The 15,998-nt window shown below is 41.5% G+C and overlaps 1 protein-coding gene across 4 annotated transcripts; it reads left to right on the forward strand.

Annotated features, from left to right (window-relative positions):
- Positions 1-15,880, forward strand: LOC112080867 (poly(rC)-binding protein 2). Of its 4 annotated transcripts, none has more exons than XM_024146795.2 (13): positions 1-162; positions 1,096-1,213; positions 8,254-8,277; positions 8,373-8,405; positions 8,640-8,756; positions 8,999-9,130; positions 9,275-9,406; positions 9,588-9,662; positions 10,466-10,525; positions 13,986-14,058; positions 14,169-14,224; positions 14,439-14,608; positions 14,744-15,880. In XM_024146795.2, the coding sequence occupies exons 2-13, from the start codon at positions 1,145-1,147 to the stop codon at positions 14,778-14,780; spliced, it is 978 nt and encodes a 325-aa protein (XP_024002563.1). In that variant the 5' UTR covers positions 1-162; positions 1,096-1,144; the 3' UTR covers positions 14,781-15,880. The 4 variants fall into 4 exon arrangements, with proteins under 4 accessions (XP_024002563.1, XP_024002565.1, XP_024002564.1 ...); XM_024146797.2 differs by having other exon boundaries at positions 10,466-10,507; XM_024146796.2 differs by having other exon boundaries at positions 9,275-9,403.
- The last annotated feature ends 118 nt before the right edge of the window (positions 15,881-15,998 follow it).

The following is a 15,998-nucleotide window of genomic DNA, read 5'->3' on the forward strand; positions in this document are numbered from 1 at the left end:
GAACGATTTTCAATTTGTTGTCTTTTGTGCTAAGCAGGAGAGTGGAGCCCGATCAAGCAGCAGCGTCTCTTCCCTCTTCCCCGAATCCTTTTAAAATTCCCTCCCGAACCTTTCCCCTTCTACCCTACCCTCCCCCTAAACACACCTCACGGGACTGTTCAGGTAAGACTGCCCTAACTACTGAATTTTCTTTGGATTGTGAAGGACAGAGCTAACTGCGCCTGAATGATTCAGGACCTAGGCCGCAGCATTCAAAATAGCGGATTATCGTCACATGCTAGCTTGCTAGCATTGCGCTCATTCTGATTTGATTAACTACGTTAGCTGCTACTATCCGTTTCTAGCTCGCTATTGAGCAGTTTGCACAATATTGATGAAGCTATCCACATTCTACCAAGACTGAGTAGGTACCGTTTTTCATTCATTGGTTCATCAACTTTAGGTTTTTAAACTTTAGGTAACTAATGTTAGCCAATGTCACTAGGGTTACTAGCTAGCAATGCTTCTAGCATTCAAGCTAACGTTAGCTAACTAATTATCATACTACATACAGGCAACTGGAACTAACTTTGTTAAATCGGTGTTATCTATTTAAATGGTGTAATAAATGTAGCTAACTAGTAGCTACGTCTGGTTTCCTCGCTGCATAATCATTAGCGACACTATATCTGAATCAATACACTGCAATATGAGCAGAGTTAGTGAACCTTGGGTGTAATGAATCAAGTTCAGCAATGGGATTCACTTATTCGATGAACTTAGTCTTAGGACGCTTTTAAGGAAACAATGCCCTGGTCAGCATTCTCATTAGCTAGTTTCACTGTTTTTAGCAGAACCAATATAAGTAAATTAGCTAAATCCTGTAAAATTTACTTATTATGACTGAAATGTGGTTGTCTCACCTAACTATTGTAAGATGAATGGACTAACTGCAAGTTGCTCTGTAATCTGTTAAATGGTAAATTACTACATGTAAAAATGTAAGTCAGTAGTAATGGTTGGTTTCTTGCTTGAATAGATTTTTTTCATCAATTGTTTGCCATCTGTAACTTAACACTTCTGTTTTTTTTGTCTCTGCTCCCTCTTGTCTTGAAGACCAAATACTACTTCTTGGCGAATATAGACTTCAGACACTACAACAACTATGGACACCGGTGTGATTGAAGGAGGGCTCAATGTCACTCTAACCATTAGACTCCTTATGCACGGAAAGGTGAGTGTGCACAGGAGATGGACGATAAGAGTTATGACCATTACACTGTGGTTGTTCCATTCACACACCTCATTCATTACTGTGTAGTCAGCATAAACATAGCATCGTCATGAACAAGGCTTCCCTAAAACAGGAAGCCTGTGGAAGTTCTATTGCAAAAATTGTCTAGACGGGCCGGGACCCGGTGTATCAGACTCCTCGCAACACGTCAAACTAATGAAATGCCATGCTTGGATGGAGCTCCAAAGATGCGCACCAGATTAGTACCGTAGGAGCAACAGTACGTGAGGACTAAAAATATAAACAAGACAAGCACGGGTCACGAAACATTTTAGAACATTTGCAGCACGCTGGTTTTCACAGCATTTCTCTGTTATTTTGAGATGAGCTAAAGCTCCAACCAGAGTGGAGAAATGGTCTACAATGGCCATATCAGTATATTTACTATGGACTTTTCTGAAGTGATATATGGCTGTAAAGGCTAGCATGAGGGACAAGAAGAAGCTGGCCACAATGGGGTTAGTTTTGAGAAAGGTTAGCTAACCTTGTAAGCTAGCGAGTTAAATTCCTCTTAAGATTATGAAGCCAACTACATTTTAATAAAAACGGCATATTATTGAACTAAAAGGTTAGTTGTGTTAGCAGAGTCGCCACCGTATCCAGGGTCAGTGATACATAAACTGTACATGGTTGCTCCATCTAAGGGAACAACTGCAATCACGATGGTGTTCTCCGTTTAGCTCTATGACCCCTACAAGTGTCAGAGGACTCGTCGGTATCGTTGATGTTAGAGGTCGACCGATTATGACTTTTCAACGCCGATACCGATTATTGGAGGACCAAAAAAAGAGGATACTGATTAATCGGCCAATATTTATTTATATATATATATAAATATTATATATATTTGTAATAATGACAATTGCAACAATACTGAATGAACACTTAATTTTAACTTAATATAATACATCAATAAAATCAATTTAGTCAAATAAATATTGAAACATGTTCAATTTGGTTTAAATAATGCAAAAACAAAGTGTTGGAGAAGAAAGTAAAAGTGTAATATGTGCTATGTAAAAATGCTAACGTTTAAGTTCCTTGCTCAGAACATATGAAAGCTGGTGGTTCCTTTTAACATGAGTCTTCAATATTCCCAGGTAATAAGTTTTAGGTTGTAGTTATTATAGGACTATTTCGCTCTATACCATTTGTATTTCATATACCTTTGACTATTGGATGTTCTAATAGGTACTTTAGTATTGCCAGCCTAATCTCGGGAGTTGATAAGCTTGAAGTCATAAACAGAGCAATGCTTGAAGCACAGCGAAGAGCTGCTGGCAAATGCAGGAAACTGCTGTTTGAATGAATGCTTACGAGCCTGCTGCTGCCTACCACCACTCAGTCAGACTGCTCTATCAAATCATAGACTTAATTATAATATAATAACACACAGAAATACGAGCCTTAAGTCATTAATAGGGCCAAATCCGGGAAACGATCATTTCGAAAACAAAATGTTTATTCTTTCAGTGAAATACGGAACCGTTCCGTATTTTATCTAATGGGTGGCATCCCTAAGTCTAAATATTGCTGTTACATTGCACAACCTTCAATGTTATGTCATAATTATGTACAATTCTGGCAAATTAATTACGGTCTTTGTTAGGAAGAAATGGTCTTCACACAGTTCGCAACGAGCCAGTCGGCCCAAACTGCTGCATATACCCTGACTCTGTTTGCACAGAACGCAAGAGAAGTGACACAATTTCCCTAGTTAAAAGAAATTCATGTTAGCAGGCAATATTAACTATGCAGGTTTAAAAACATATACTTGTGTATTGATTTTAAGAAAGGCTTTGATGTTTATGGTTAGGTACACATTGGTGCAACGACAGTGCTTTTTTCGCGAATGTGCTTGTTAAATCACCCGTTTGGCGAAGTAGGCTGCGATTCAATGATAAATGAACAGGCACCGCATCGATTATATGCAACGCAGGACAAGCTACATAAACTAGTAATATCATCAACCATGTGTAGTTAACTAGTGATTTATGTTAAGATTGATTGTTTTTTACAAGATACGTTTAATGCTAGCTAGCACCTTACCTTGGCTCCTTGCTGCACTCGCATAACAGGTAGTCAGCCTGCCACGCAGTCTCCTCATGGAGTGCAATGTAATCGGCCATGATCGGTGTCCAAAAATGCTGATTACCGATTGTTACGAAAACCTGAAATCGGCCCTAGATAATCGGCCATTCTGATTAATCGGGTGACCTCTGGGTGATGGGCCAACTTCTGTTTGTTGCGTTCTAACCGTTTGGGCTACAAACTAATGTGACCCGACTGTGGAAAGGCAGATTCTCACAAACGCGATGGTGTTCTCCAAGTCACAGGACTTGTCTGAAGGTAACCAGTACCAGCAACAAAAAAAATGGAAGTATGAAGGTCGTTTTGTGCCTACCCAAAAAGGGGTTAAACACGTTTTTTTTTTTTTATCTATCCTGAACTTTCTTATATCTCCCAGATATAGGACAGACACACTTCAAACCCTTGTTTCTTATGATTTATTTTGACTGTCTTTTTGCCATTTTATGAATGTGTTATTCAATGCATTTCTCTGGGCTATAAATTTGGCCTTTACTACTATAGCCCAGAGAAATGTATTAACGTTATAGTATAACACACACACCACACACACACACACACACACACACCACACACACACCACACACACACACACACACACCACACCAGTACCAGTACCAGTACCAGTAAAAAGTTTGGACACCTACTCGTTCAAGGGTTTTTATTTGTACTATTTTCCACATTGTAGCATAATAGTGAAGACAGCAAAACTATGGAATCATGTAGTAATGAAAAAGAGTGTTAAACAAATCAAAATATATTTTATATTTAGACTCTTCAAAGTAGCCACCCTTGCCTTGATGACAGCTTTGCACACTCTTGGCATTCTCTCAACCGCTTCACCTGGAACGCTTTCCAACAGTTCTGAAGGAGTTCCCACATATGCTGAGCACTTGTTGGCTGCTTTTCCTTTACTCTGCGTCCAGCTCATCCCAAACCATCTCAATTGGGTTGAGTTCGGGCCAGATCATCTGATGCAGCACTCATCACTCTCCTCCTTGGTCAAATAACTCTTACACAGCCTGGAGGTGTCCTGTTGAAAAGCAAATGATAGTCCCACTAAGCGTAAAACCAGATGGGATGGCATATCACTTCAGAATGCTGTGGTAGCTATGCTGGTTAAGTGTGTCTTGAATTCAAAATAAATCACCGACAGTGTCACCAGCAAAGCACCATCACACACCTCCTCCATGCTTCACGGTGGGAACCTGAATATCATCATCCACATGCACATTTGTGGCCTGCTGGAGGTCATTGTGCAGGGCTCTGGCAGTGCTCCTCCTTGCACAAAGGCGGAGGTAGCGGTCCTGCTGCTGGTTGTTGCCCTCCTACGGCCTCCTCCACGTCTCCTGATGTACTGGCCTGTCTCCCGTGAGCGCCTCCATGCTCTGGACACTACGCTGACAGACACAGCAACCTTCTTGCCACAGCTCGCATTGATGTGCCATCCTGGATGAGCTGCACTACCTGAGCCACTTGTGGGGGTTGTAGACTCCGTCTCATGCTACCACTAGAGTGAAAGCACCGCCAGCATTCAAAGTGACCAAAACATCAGCCAGGAAGCATAGGAACTGAGAAGTGGTCACCACCTGCAGAACCACTTCTTTATTGGGGTGTCTTGCTAATTGCCTATAATTTCCACCTTTTGTCTTTCCATTTGCACAACAGCATGTGAAATTTATTGTCAATCAGTGTGTGCTTCCTAAGTGGACAGTTTGATTTCACAGAAGTGTGATTGACTTGGAGTTGCATTGTGTTGTTTAAGTGTCCTTTATTTTTTTGAGCAGTATATATTTTTTTACATTTTCATTTGAGAATGTAACATGGATGCATTACAGACAGACCCCTTCCCCTCTTTATTGGATTATGACTAAAGCCTAATTTCAGGTGAACAAAAAAACTCCATACCAGCGTGGTTGTGCTTGCTCCACTGATCCTGGTGAGCAGACATCTATTCCATCCCAGCAATGCACAATTGATTATCACATAATTAGATTTGATAAGTTGAGTCAGTGTGTTATTGCTGGGCTGGGCCCTGTACACCCAACGAAAACATGACAAAGAAACAGGCTTCATTCTACTCAAATTAGACCACTGAATATTATGTTGCTATTATTTCTCTGTCCTCAAGGTTTCCCCCCTAGGGACTGAACGTGAGAATCTTTTCATAATGTCTCCACAAAATGACCTGCCCTATCAGTAGCCTACAATCTCCCTTACTGACAGCTGGAGCTGTAATTTCACCCTCTTCTATGTCTTTTATTTTCAAATGCATTTGAGACGGTTAGCTAGGCTGATGACATTTAATTCACTTAGCTAAAACTAAAGTTAGCAAGCTAGCAGCTCAGTTGAGTTAGCCTTCAAAGTGGCCTACTGTAGCCAGCTAGCTTAGCTAATAATACGTGGTAAAACATTTATATATATATATACAGTGGGGAGAACAAGTATTTGATACACTGCCGATTTTGCAGGTTTTCCTACTTACAAAGCATGTAAGGTCTGTCAATTTTATCATAGGTACACTTCAACTGTGAGAGACGGAATCTAAACAAAAATCCAGAAAATCACATTGTATGATTTTTAAGTAATTAATTAGCATTTTATTGCATGACATAAGTATTTGATACATCAGAAAAGCAGAACTTAATATTTAGTACAGAAACCTTTGTTTGCAATTACAGAGATCATACTTTCCTGTAGTTCCTGACCAGGTTTGCACACACTGCAGCAGGGATTTTGGCCCACTCCTCCATACAGACCTTCTCCAGATCCTTCAGGTTTCGGGGCTGTCGCTGGGCAATACGGACTTTCAGCTCCCTCCAAAGATTTTCTATTGGGTTCAGGGCTGGAGACTGGCTAGGCCACTCCGGGACCTTGAGATGCTTCTACGGAGCCACTCCTTAGTTGCCTGGCTGTGTGTTGCGGGTCGTTGTCATGCTGGAAGACCCAGCACGACCCATCTTCAATGCTCTTACTGAGGGAAGGAGGTTGTTGGCCAAGATCTCGCGATACATGGCCCCATCCATCCTCCCCTCAATACGGTGCAGTCGTCCTGTCCCCTTTGCAGAAAAGCATCCCCAAGAATGATGTTTCCACCTCCAGCTTCACGATTGGGATGGTGTTCTTGGGGCTGTACTCATCCTCTTCTTCTCCAAACACCGCAAGTGGAGTTTAGACCAAAAAGCTCTATTTTTGTCTCATCAGACCACATGACCTTCTCCCATTCCTCCTCTGGATCATCCAGATGGTCATTGGCAAACTTCAGACGGGCCTGGACATGCGCTGGCTTGAGCAGGGGGACCTTGCGTGCGCTGCAGTATTTTTATCCATGACGGCGTAATTGTTACTAATGGTTTCTTTGAGACTGTGGTCCCAGCTCTCTTCAGGTCATTGACCAGTCCTGTCGTGTAGTTCTGGGCTGATCCCTCACCTTCCTCATGATCATTGATGCCTCACGAGGTGAGATCTTGCATGGAGCCCCAGACCGAGGGTGATTGACCGTCATCGTAACTTCTTCCATTTTCTAATAATTGCGCAACAGTTGTTGCCTTCTCACCAAGCTGCTTGCCTTTGTCCTGTAGCCATCCCCAGCCTTGTGCAGGTCTACAATTTTATCCCTGATGTCCTTACACAGCTTTCTGGTCTTGGCCATTGTGGAGAGGTTGGAGTCTGTTTGATGATGGTGTGTGGACAGGTGTCTTTTATACAGGTAATAGTTCAAACAGGTGCAGTTAATACAGGTAATGAGTGGAGAACAGGAGGGCTTCTTAAAGTAAAACTAACAGGTCTGTGAGAGCCGGATTCTTACTGGTTGGTAGGTGATCAAATACTTATGTCATGCAATAAAATGCAAATTAATTACTTAAAAATCCTACAATGTGATTTTCTGGATTTTTGTTTTAGATCCGCCTCTCACAGTTGAAGTGACCTATGATAAAAATTACAGACCTCTACATGCTTTGTAAGTAGGAAAACCTGCAAAAATCGGCAGTGTATCAAATACTTGTTCTCCCCACTGTATATATATAATATATAATATATATATATTATAATATATATATATATATATATATATATATATATATATATTTTTTTTTTTTTTACATGTATTTGCTTATTGAATACGTTCAGCCGCAATGTGCGGAATGGCGGAAAAAGTCTGTCACCAGAGCACAATCCACTTGAAATTTCAATAAATATAAATCGCAGACAGTCGGCCACACTTGATAACTTGAAAACGAGCACTAGCGTAGGCAACAACTACCCGGGCGGAAAACAGTGGCACACATCACCCCTTCTACGGGCGTGTTGGGGGAGGGTTCTTTTTATTTATATTTTTAACCTTTTATTTAACTACGCAAGTTGGTTAAGAACAAATTCTTATTTACTATGACGGCCAAACCCTAGCCCGGACGACGCTGGGCCAATTGTGCGCCACCCTATGGGAGTCCCAATCATGGCCGGTTGTGATACAGCCTGGAATCGAACCAGGGTCTAGTGACGCCTCTAGCACTAAGATGCAGTGCCTTAGACCCGCTGCGACACTCGGGAGCTTCTTGAAATGTAACGTCCAATCAAAATCTTCAAAAACATCAAATGTTTGCAATAAATTCTCTAGACCTCCAACGGCGGCACGACGACAACGTGATTTTGGCGGTATGGCAACGCGAGACTAAAATAAACCTAATATTTTTTCTACAGCCACTGTCTTGAGTCGGTCACCCGGGACTAGCATAAACCTTACATTGCACACTACATGGATAACTTGCATATAATACAAAATACTTCTACATGGGGTTCTTTCAATCTTGAGTAAAGCTTTTGTAAAGTGAATATATATAATAAAAGATGGATTACTGATTTTAATGTGTTATTGCTTTTCTTGTCTGCAGGAAGTTGGAAGCATTATTGGCAAGGTGAGTGTGCCTTCCTGATGTTTCTCACAGTGTTCGGCTTTGCACTTTTCATTCATGGCTGTGACTGTTGTTTAAACATTGTGCTTTCTGTGCAGAAAGGAGAGTCTGTGAAGAAGATGAGAGAGGAGGTGAGTTGTCCGTCATTGCATGGATTGACGTATTGAAAGGAGTTTGAGAGAAGTGGCCAATTCTAGACATTTTCTACTGATTCTGATGACTCGTGCTTCAGGGTTGACATATTGCAATGTTACAACCAAATTCAGGCCAGCGCTGAATGTGTAAATGCAATTAAATATATTGTCTTAATATTTTAGCGTTGTAATAAGCAAACGCATGAATAACATGTCATGTCCACGTGACAGAGTGGCGCTCGTATCAACATCTCTGAGGGGAACTGCCCAGAGAGGATCATCACCCTGGCAGGCCCCACCACCGCCATCTTTAAAGCCTTTTCCATGATCATCGAGAAGCTGGAGGAGGTTTGACTCCGAACTACAGATTTCAAATAAGCCACAGAACATTTCAATCAGGCTGGAAACCTATCACTAATAAATTGAAATATTTGTCAAGCACCCATGAAAAATACACCATTTTAGAGTAAGATATGTAGCAATTCAGATTTTGCATAGTAAAGATCATGAAAAAAAATCTGTAAGTCCTAGCCTTTGGACTGAAGCCATCCTCAGCAGTGTATCTTGTTTTTCCGTCCGATTCCCTACAGGACATCAGCAGCTCGATGACTAACAGCACGGCCACCAGCAAACCGCCAGTCACCCTGCGCATCGTTGTGCCTGCCAGCCAGTGTGGCTCCCTCATTGGCAAGGGCGGCTGCAAGATCAAAGAGATCAGAGAGGTACAGTACACCCACACTAGTATGTTATTATGCTAATTAGAAATGATCGCCCCCGGTCTCTAGATGAACTGTGCCACCAGATATTCTAAAGAGAACTCTGAACACTTAATGTTGACCCTCCCTCCTACCTGTTTCTCTCTCCAGTCGACAGGAGCTCAGGTACAGGTGGCAGGGGACATGCTGCCAAACTCCACGGAGCGTGCCATCACCATTGCAGGGACCCCCCAGTCCATCATCGAGTGTGTCAAGCAGATCTGCGTCGTCATGCTCGAGGTAGTAGTATGGGAACCATTGCGCACTACCCCCTTTTTGTCTCGTCTTTTTTCTATTTCATCAGAGATGTTGCTTAGCTTCCTGATTTTTATATCATTGTCCTACATTTTAAAGTGTCTTCAAAATAACTACCGCTTATGTACATTTTCCAGTTCCTAATGGTTGATTTTGTTTCTCCCCTCAGTCTCCGCCTAAGGGTGTAACCATCCCTTACAGGCCCAAACCCTCAGGCTCTCCTGTCATATTTGCGGGAGGTCAGGTAAATAAACCAACCTCATTCCTCTGTAATTAATCAACTAATTAGTCTGTAATTCATATATCAGTTTTCTAATTAAGTGTTCCTTTTTTTAAATGATAGCATTGTCAGTTGTTTAAGGGAAGTTGAATAACACTGTATTTTTAAGTCTGTTTCTACATTTCAGTAGTGTGGTCTGCACTGTGCAGATGTCAGCACCATTGCCAAATGGCCCCCAGAGTTTCTATGTTAACGGAGAGAAATCCCCTCCAGTGGTTGTAGAGTAGCTGAGCTGTCAGATGGGTTGAATACTAGCTGGAGGGTGCATATTTTTTTATTTAACCTTTATTCAACTAGGCAAGTCAGTTAAGAACAAATTCTTATTTACAATGACGGCCTAGGAACAGTGTGTTAACTGCCTTGTTCAGGGGCAGAACGACAGTCTTTTACCTTGTCAGCTCGTGGATTCAATCTAGCAACCTTTCGGTTACTGGCCCCAACGCTCTAACCACTAGGCTATATGCGTCACCCATATGTCCATATCCTTGTCTGAATTACCCCATAGCGTTCTCATTCCAGACATCCAAGGACACGGTTGCATTTACAGTAGCCCAATTCTGATCTTTTTTCCCACGAATTGGTCTTTAGACCAATCACATCAGATCTTTGTCAGAGCCGGTCTGATTGGTCAAAAGACCAATTAGTGCGATCATAATTGGGATGCCTGTCTAAACGCAGCCATGGGTCTCCAGGATACTACAGCCTGTGAGTGTGCTTTTTGTACCCATTTCCCATGCACCCTCCTAAGTGCTTTTCTCTCGTTGCAGGCATACGCTGTCCAAGGACAGCACGCCATTCCACAGCCTGACGTAAGTGAAGGTCATTCTGTAAGTGAGCCCATATATCTACACATCAACCCTCCTGGGTAGTCATGGCACCCACTCTCTATTACATGCTGTACCTTCTTTTTTTCCCCCAACCACTCTATTTCCATATTAAGTTTCAATCAGTAAATGCACTGCAGTGATGCATCGCTAAGGCTTGCTGGTACTTTAAATGTTTTGTTTGTTGCCATGTGTATCGTTTAATTTCTTTGCAGCCTTGATTATGTTCGGGAGAAATTCTGAAATTAGGCTTTATCAAATTTGTTTGATGCTAGCCTTAAAATAAAGTGGTGATCCTAGCTGACCTAAAACAGCATTTTTACTAGGATTAAATGTCAGGAATTGTGAAACTGAGTTTAAATGTATTTGGCTAAGGTGTATGTAAACATCCGACTTCAACTGTATATAGCCATACCATTAGGGATGCACATAAAAATTCTGTCCAACACCGATAAATTGTTTGTGGCTCAGATTTAACACTGAAATATATGGACAAAATACTGGCTATGAAATCATCCTTTACTGATATATTTCTTAAGGCAATTATCAACCGATACGAAGGCTGAAATACTGTGCCGCCCTACCTCACAGCAACAGTCAAAAAAAATGTGTACGCCTCAACACAAAACAATAGATTGATTGACAGTTAACCAGCATGGCTACCACAGAATTCTGCAGCGATATGCCATCCAGTCTGGTTTGCGCTTGGGACTATCATTTGTTTTTCAACAGGACAGTGACCCAACACACCTCCAGGCTGTGTAAGGACTATTTGACCAAGAAGTGATTTTAGTGCTGCATCAGATGGCCTGGCCTCCACAATCAGCCGACCTCAACCCAATTTGAGATGGTTTGGGATGAGTTGGACTGCAGAGTGAAGGAAAAGCAGCCAACAAGTGCTCAGCATATGTGGGAACTTCTTCAAAACTGTTTGAAAAGCATTCCTCATGAAGCTGGTTGAGAGAATGCCAAGAGTGTGCAGTTGTCATCAAGGCAAAGACTGGCCACTGAAGAATCTCAAATATAAAATATATTTTGATTTTAACACTTTTTTTCATTACATGATTCCATGTGTTATTTCATAGTTTTGATGTCTTTGCTATTATTCTAAAATGTAGAAAATTGTAAAAAATAAAGGTAAACCTTTGAATGAGTTTGGAAATGGCCCTTAGCCGTGGTATATTGGCCATATACCTCAAACCCCTGAGGTGCCTTATTGCTATTATAAACTGGTTACCAACATAATTTAAAGCAGTAAAAATGAATATTTTGTCATACCCAGGGGATACGTCTGATATGGCTGTCAGCCAATCAGCATTCCGGGCTCGAACCACCCAGTTTATAAATATTTATATATCACACACACAAATATATGGACACCCCTTCAAATATGTGGATTCTGCTAGTTCGGCCATACCCGTTGCTGACAGGTGTATAAAATCGAGCACACAGCCATTCAATCACCATAGACCAACATTGGCAGTAGTATGGCCTTACTGACGAGCTCAGTGACTTTCAACCCTGGCACCGTCATAGGATGCCACCTGTTAAGCTCCCGCCATTGGACCCTGGAGCAGTGAAAACACATTTTCTTTTTATAGTCCCGTACCCCTTCAAAACATTCAACCTCCAGCTGTGTACCAGGGTCAGCGCACTCAAAATGTTTTTTGCCATCATTGTAAGCCTGCCCCCCCCCAACCCCACACACAACGATACACTTATTAAACATAAGAATGAGTGTGAGTTTGTCACTTCCCACGATCCGGGTTGTGACAAAGCGCTCTATAGGACCAGGGCACAAATAATAATAATCAATACATTTTGCTCTTTATTTAGCCATCTTACATATAAAACCTTATTTGTTCATCAAAAATTGTGAATAACTCATTGGTTAATGAGAAGGGTGTGCTTGGAAAGATGCACATAACTCTGCAATGTTGGGTTGTATTGGAGAGGGTCTCAGTCTTAAATCAGTTTCTACAAAGTCTGTGCCTGTATTTAGTTTTCATGCTAGTGAGGGCCGAGAATCCACTCTCACATAGCTACATACGCAATAATTAACATCCAACGGTTAATGTGATTGGATTTTAATTATTTGGGGCCTTGCTTTAACAAAGTTAACCATTTTCACTGTAGTGTCCAAAACGTCTTTCAAGCGGTCAGGCATTCCCTTGGCAGCAAGAGCCTCTCGGTTGTTGCTGCAGAGTATCTAAGTGGCGTCGGGAGCAACTGCTTGCACACGCGTTTCCACTATGTCTCCCTGTCAAGGCTTTTGCGCCATCAGTACAGATAGTAACACATATTGACCACCAAAGTCCATTTGATGTCACAAAGCTGTCCAGTACTTAAATATCCTCTCCTGTTGTCCTGGTTTCCAGAAGAGGATGACTTCCATAATTGACCCCCCATAAACGTAATGGACATATACCATGAGCAGTGCCAGGCCCGCTACGTATGTTGACTCATTCAGCTGTAACGCATATAATTCACTGGCTTGTATGCGAAGCAGAAATTATTTCAAAAACATCTCCTGCCATGTCACTGATGCGTCGTGAAACAGTGTTGTTTGATGAGGGCATTGTCTGTATAGTTTTTGACCTTTCCCCCAGCATTGTTCCAGCCATATCAGCAGCAGCAGGAAGAATCAAGTCCTCCACAATAGTATGGGCTTGCCTGTTCTAGCCACTCGGTAGCTCACCATATAAGATGCTTCTAGCCACTTCTTATTAATGGTATCTGTTGCTTTTATAAGTCTTCACACTCGAAGGTCATCTTTATTCTTGATCAAAAAACTCCTGTGACTTATTTTTCAAGTTGGCATGTTTTGTTTCTAAATGTCTGCGCAAGAGTGAAGGTTTCCCGCGAGAGAGTAACGGTTAATGGGATTGGATGTTAATATTTGACTAGGCTACCTGTATTTGACATTGGGTTGTTATTTCGCTGAACACTAGATGGTTTAATTTTATTTTTGGCAATGAAACGAGGCTACTCGGGCGAGAACAAAACCTCACCCAAATGTGTTGGAACTAAGGGGCCTAGCCCAAACCATGAAAAACCGCACCAGCCCATTATTCCTCCCCCACCAAACTTTACAGTTGGCATTATGCATAGGGGCAGGCAGCGTTCTCCTGGCATTCGCCAAACCCAGATTCGTCCGTTGGATTGCCAGATCGTGAAGCGTGATTCCTCACTCAAGTTAGGGAACCACTTATCTAGTGGAAAGCCTTCCCAGACGAGTGGAGGCTGTTATAGCAGCAAAGGGAGACCAACTCTATATTAATGCCCATGAGTTTGGAATAAGATGTTTGACTAGCAGGTGTCCACATACTTTTGGTCATGTAGTGTGTGTGTGTGATAATGCAGAACATAACCCTGTGTATCTCCTGGCTTATAGTTCCTGTCTTTCTCCTTTCATCAACCCTTCTCTCTCTTCCTCTCCATGTATCCATCTCTCTCTCCACAGCTTACTAAACTCCACCAGCTCGCCATGCAGCAGAGCCCTTTCCCCATCGCTCCCAACAACCAGGGTTTCCAGGGTAGGTCAACAGAGGAAGAGTAGAGACGGGAATCATTTTATTTATTTCTATGTTGCATTGTGTGCAACATTTTGTCTTTGTAGGCACTGACTTGTGTTTTCTCTCTTTAGCTGGGATGGATGCTTCTGCACAAACTGGTTCCCATGAGCTGACCATTCCAAACGATGTAAGTGTCTCCATCCACTCTGGAATTCTCTTCCTTACTTGTTCTCGATACTTCAGCCCAAGATTCATGTAAATCATTCAGGAATTTGTTTAGTGTTCATTGTTGCGTACTTGTCTTATCTGGGTTTTTAGTCTAAAATCCATTTCACTCCTGAGAAGAGTGGTTGAAATGTCTTGTATTCTGAAACTTTCTCTCTTGCCTTCCTTGGCCTCAGTTGATTGGCTGCATCATTGGCCGTCAGGGGGCTAAGATCAATGAGATCCGCCAGATGTCCGGGGCTCAGATCAAGATTGCCAACCCAGTGGATGGCTCTTCTGACAGGCAGGTGACCATCACCGGCTCCCCTGCCAGCATCAGCCTGGCTGAGTACCTGATCAACGCCAGGTGAGGAACAACACGCTGGAACTACTGATATGCCAAGTCATGGTTCAGAATAAGAGGACTAATATGACTAGGAAATCAAAGCGGCTTGCATTTAAGGCTAGTTTTTGAATCTCTTGTTTTTTTATGTTGCTGTAGGCTGTCATCTGAAGCTACTGGACTGGCAGCCAACTGACATAGAGGATCTTCATCAGCACCTGACGTAACCCCCCCTACTTTTTACCGAGAGGTCCCTCACTAAAGTTAATGCAAAAACCAATCCTTTGGTTAAACACCTACCTACTCAGCTGTAATTACATCAAGGTATTTTATTTATTTATTATGTTAAATTCCCTTTGCATATAGTTTTTTAAAGATATTTTTTTGGTGTATTTATGTTTTGACCTTAATAGCCGGGGAGGAAACAATTTGGAAAAATCTGAAAAGGAATATGTTTTTTTAATGTCAGATTTTTCTTAGTAAATGTAAAAAAAAATGAAGAAAAAAAAGACCCAATAATAACAAGCTGTTGTGGACTGTTCCTTCCCTGTATTTGATGATTTGTATTTATTGTTTATTTAATACACACCAGTCCTCTTGTTAGAATTCGCTGATATTTACCATTCTTTAAAGCTGAACTTCCTAAATGAGGCATTGTGGGTAATGGGTATACGTGGGGTGTAAATGATGTACCGAAAGACAAGATCAGGAATTAATTGAAACGTCTCTGAAGTGGGACTGAGGAGTGTTTTTAACTGAATTCTGTCACCTCTTTTATTTGCTGTATAATTATTTTGTCATTCCTGTTTTCATCCGTTTAAATGTTTTCCTTATTCAGGACATTTGAGTGTTGTTATTGTGTACTGGATTCTGATAGGGTGGGTGGGGCATGGTAACCCGGAGACAACGGGCCAGAGGGATGAATTTCTTTTCGCTGAAATTATTAAGATGGAAGATAAACATTGATAATGTTGGAATATTTGTTTTGAATAGAGAAAATATTTTTTTTAACTGCAGGGGTGGGAGGGTGCTGCAAGGGGCAAAACAATTATTGTGTGTCTTTATATGATAAGACTTGAGGTATTCATTTAAAATAACTAGAAGGAAGATTCTAAAATTAACACTAGGTTCCTGCTATCTCCTTTGCCTGGATCAGATTTTATTTTTTATTATTCTTTGCGGGATGAAGAAACTCAAGTTTTTGTGCACGTTTTCAAACTATTGTAGATTTGGGTGCAAACTGAATTGTTGAAGAACTTCAATACATAAATAAAAAGATGTGAAATGCTAAAACTACCCCTGGATGTAAGCTATCATTTTTCCTGTGATTAAAACAACTGCCTGAGCCCACTGAATGAAATGGAACAAAGCAGTTTGTACTGCACATTAGTTTGGTTTCCTTTTTCAACTGGAT

This window comes from Salvelinus sp. IW2-2015, unplaced genomic scaffold, assembly GCF_002910315.2.
Source record: "Salvelinus sp. IW2-2015 unplaced genomic scaffold, ASM291031v2 Un_scaffold16540, whole genome shotgun sequence".
Lineage (NCBI taxonomy): Eukaryota > Metazoa > Chordata > Actinopteri > Salmoniformes > Salmonidae > Salvelinus > Salvelinus sp. IW2-2015.

Bases quoted from the DNA above. Each gene is read 5' to 3' on its own strand.
- LOC112080867 (XM_024146795.2), top strand. From the start codon at position 1,145: ATGGACACCGGTGTGATTGAAGGAGGGCTCAATGTCACTCTAACCATT. The intron at 8,406-8,639 runs GTGAGTTGTCCG...TCCACGTGACAG, and splicing joins TGAAGAAGATGAGAGAGGAG to AGTGGCGCTCGTATCAACAT. The intron at 14,225-14,438 runs GTAAGTGTCTCC...CCTTGGCCTCAG, and splicing joins AGCTGACCATTCCAAACGAT to TTGATTGGCTGCATCATTGG.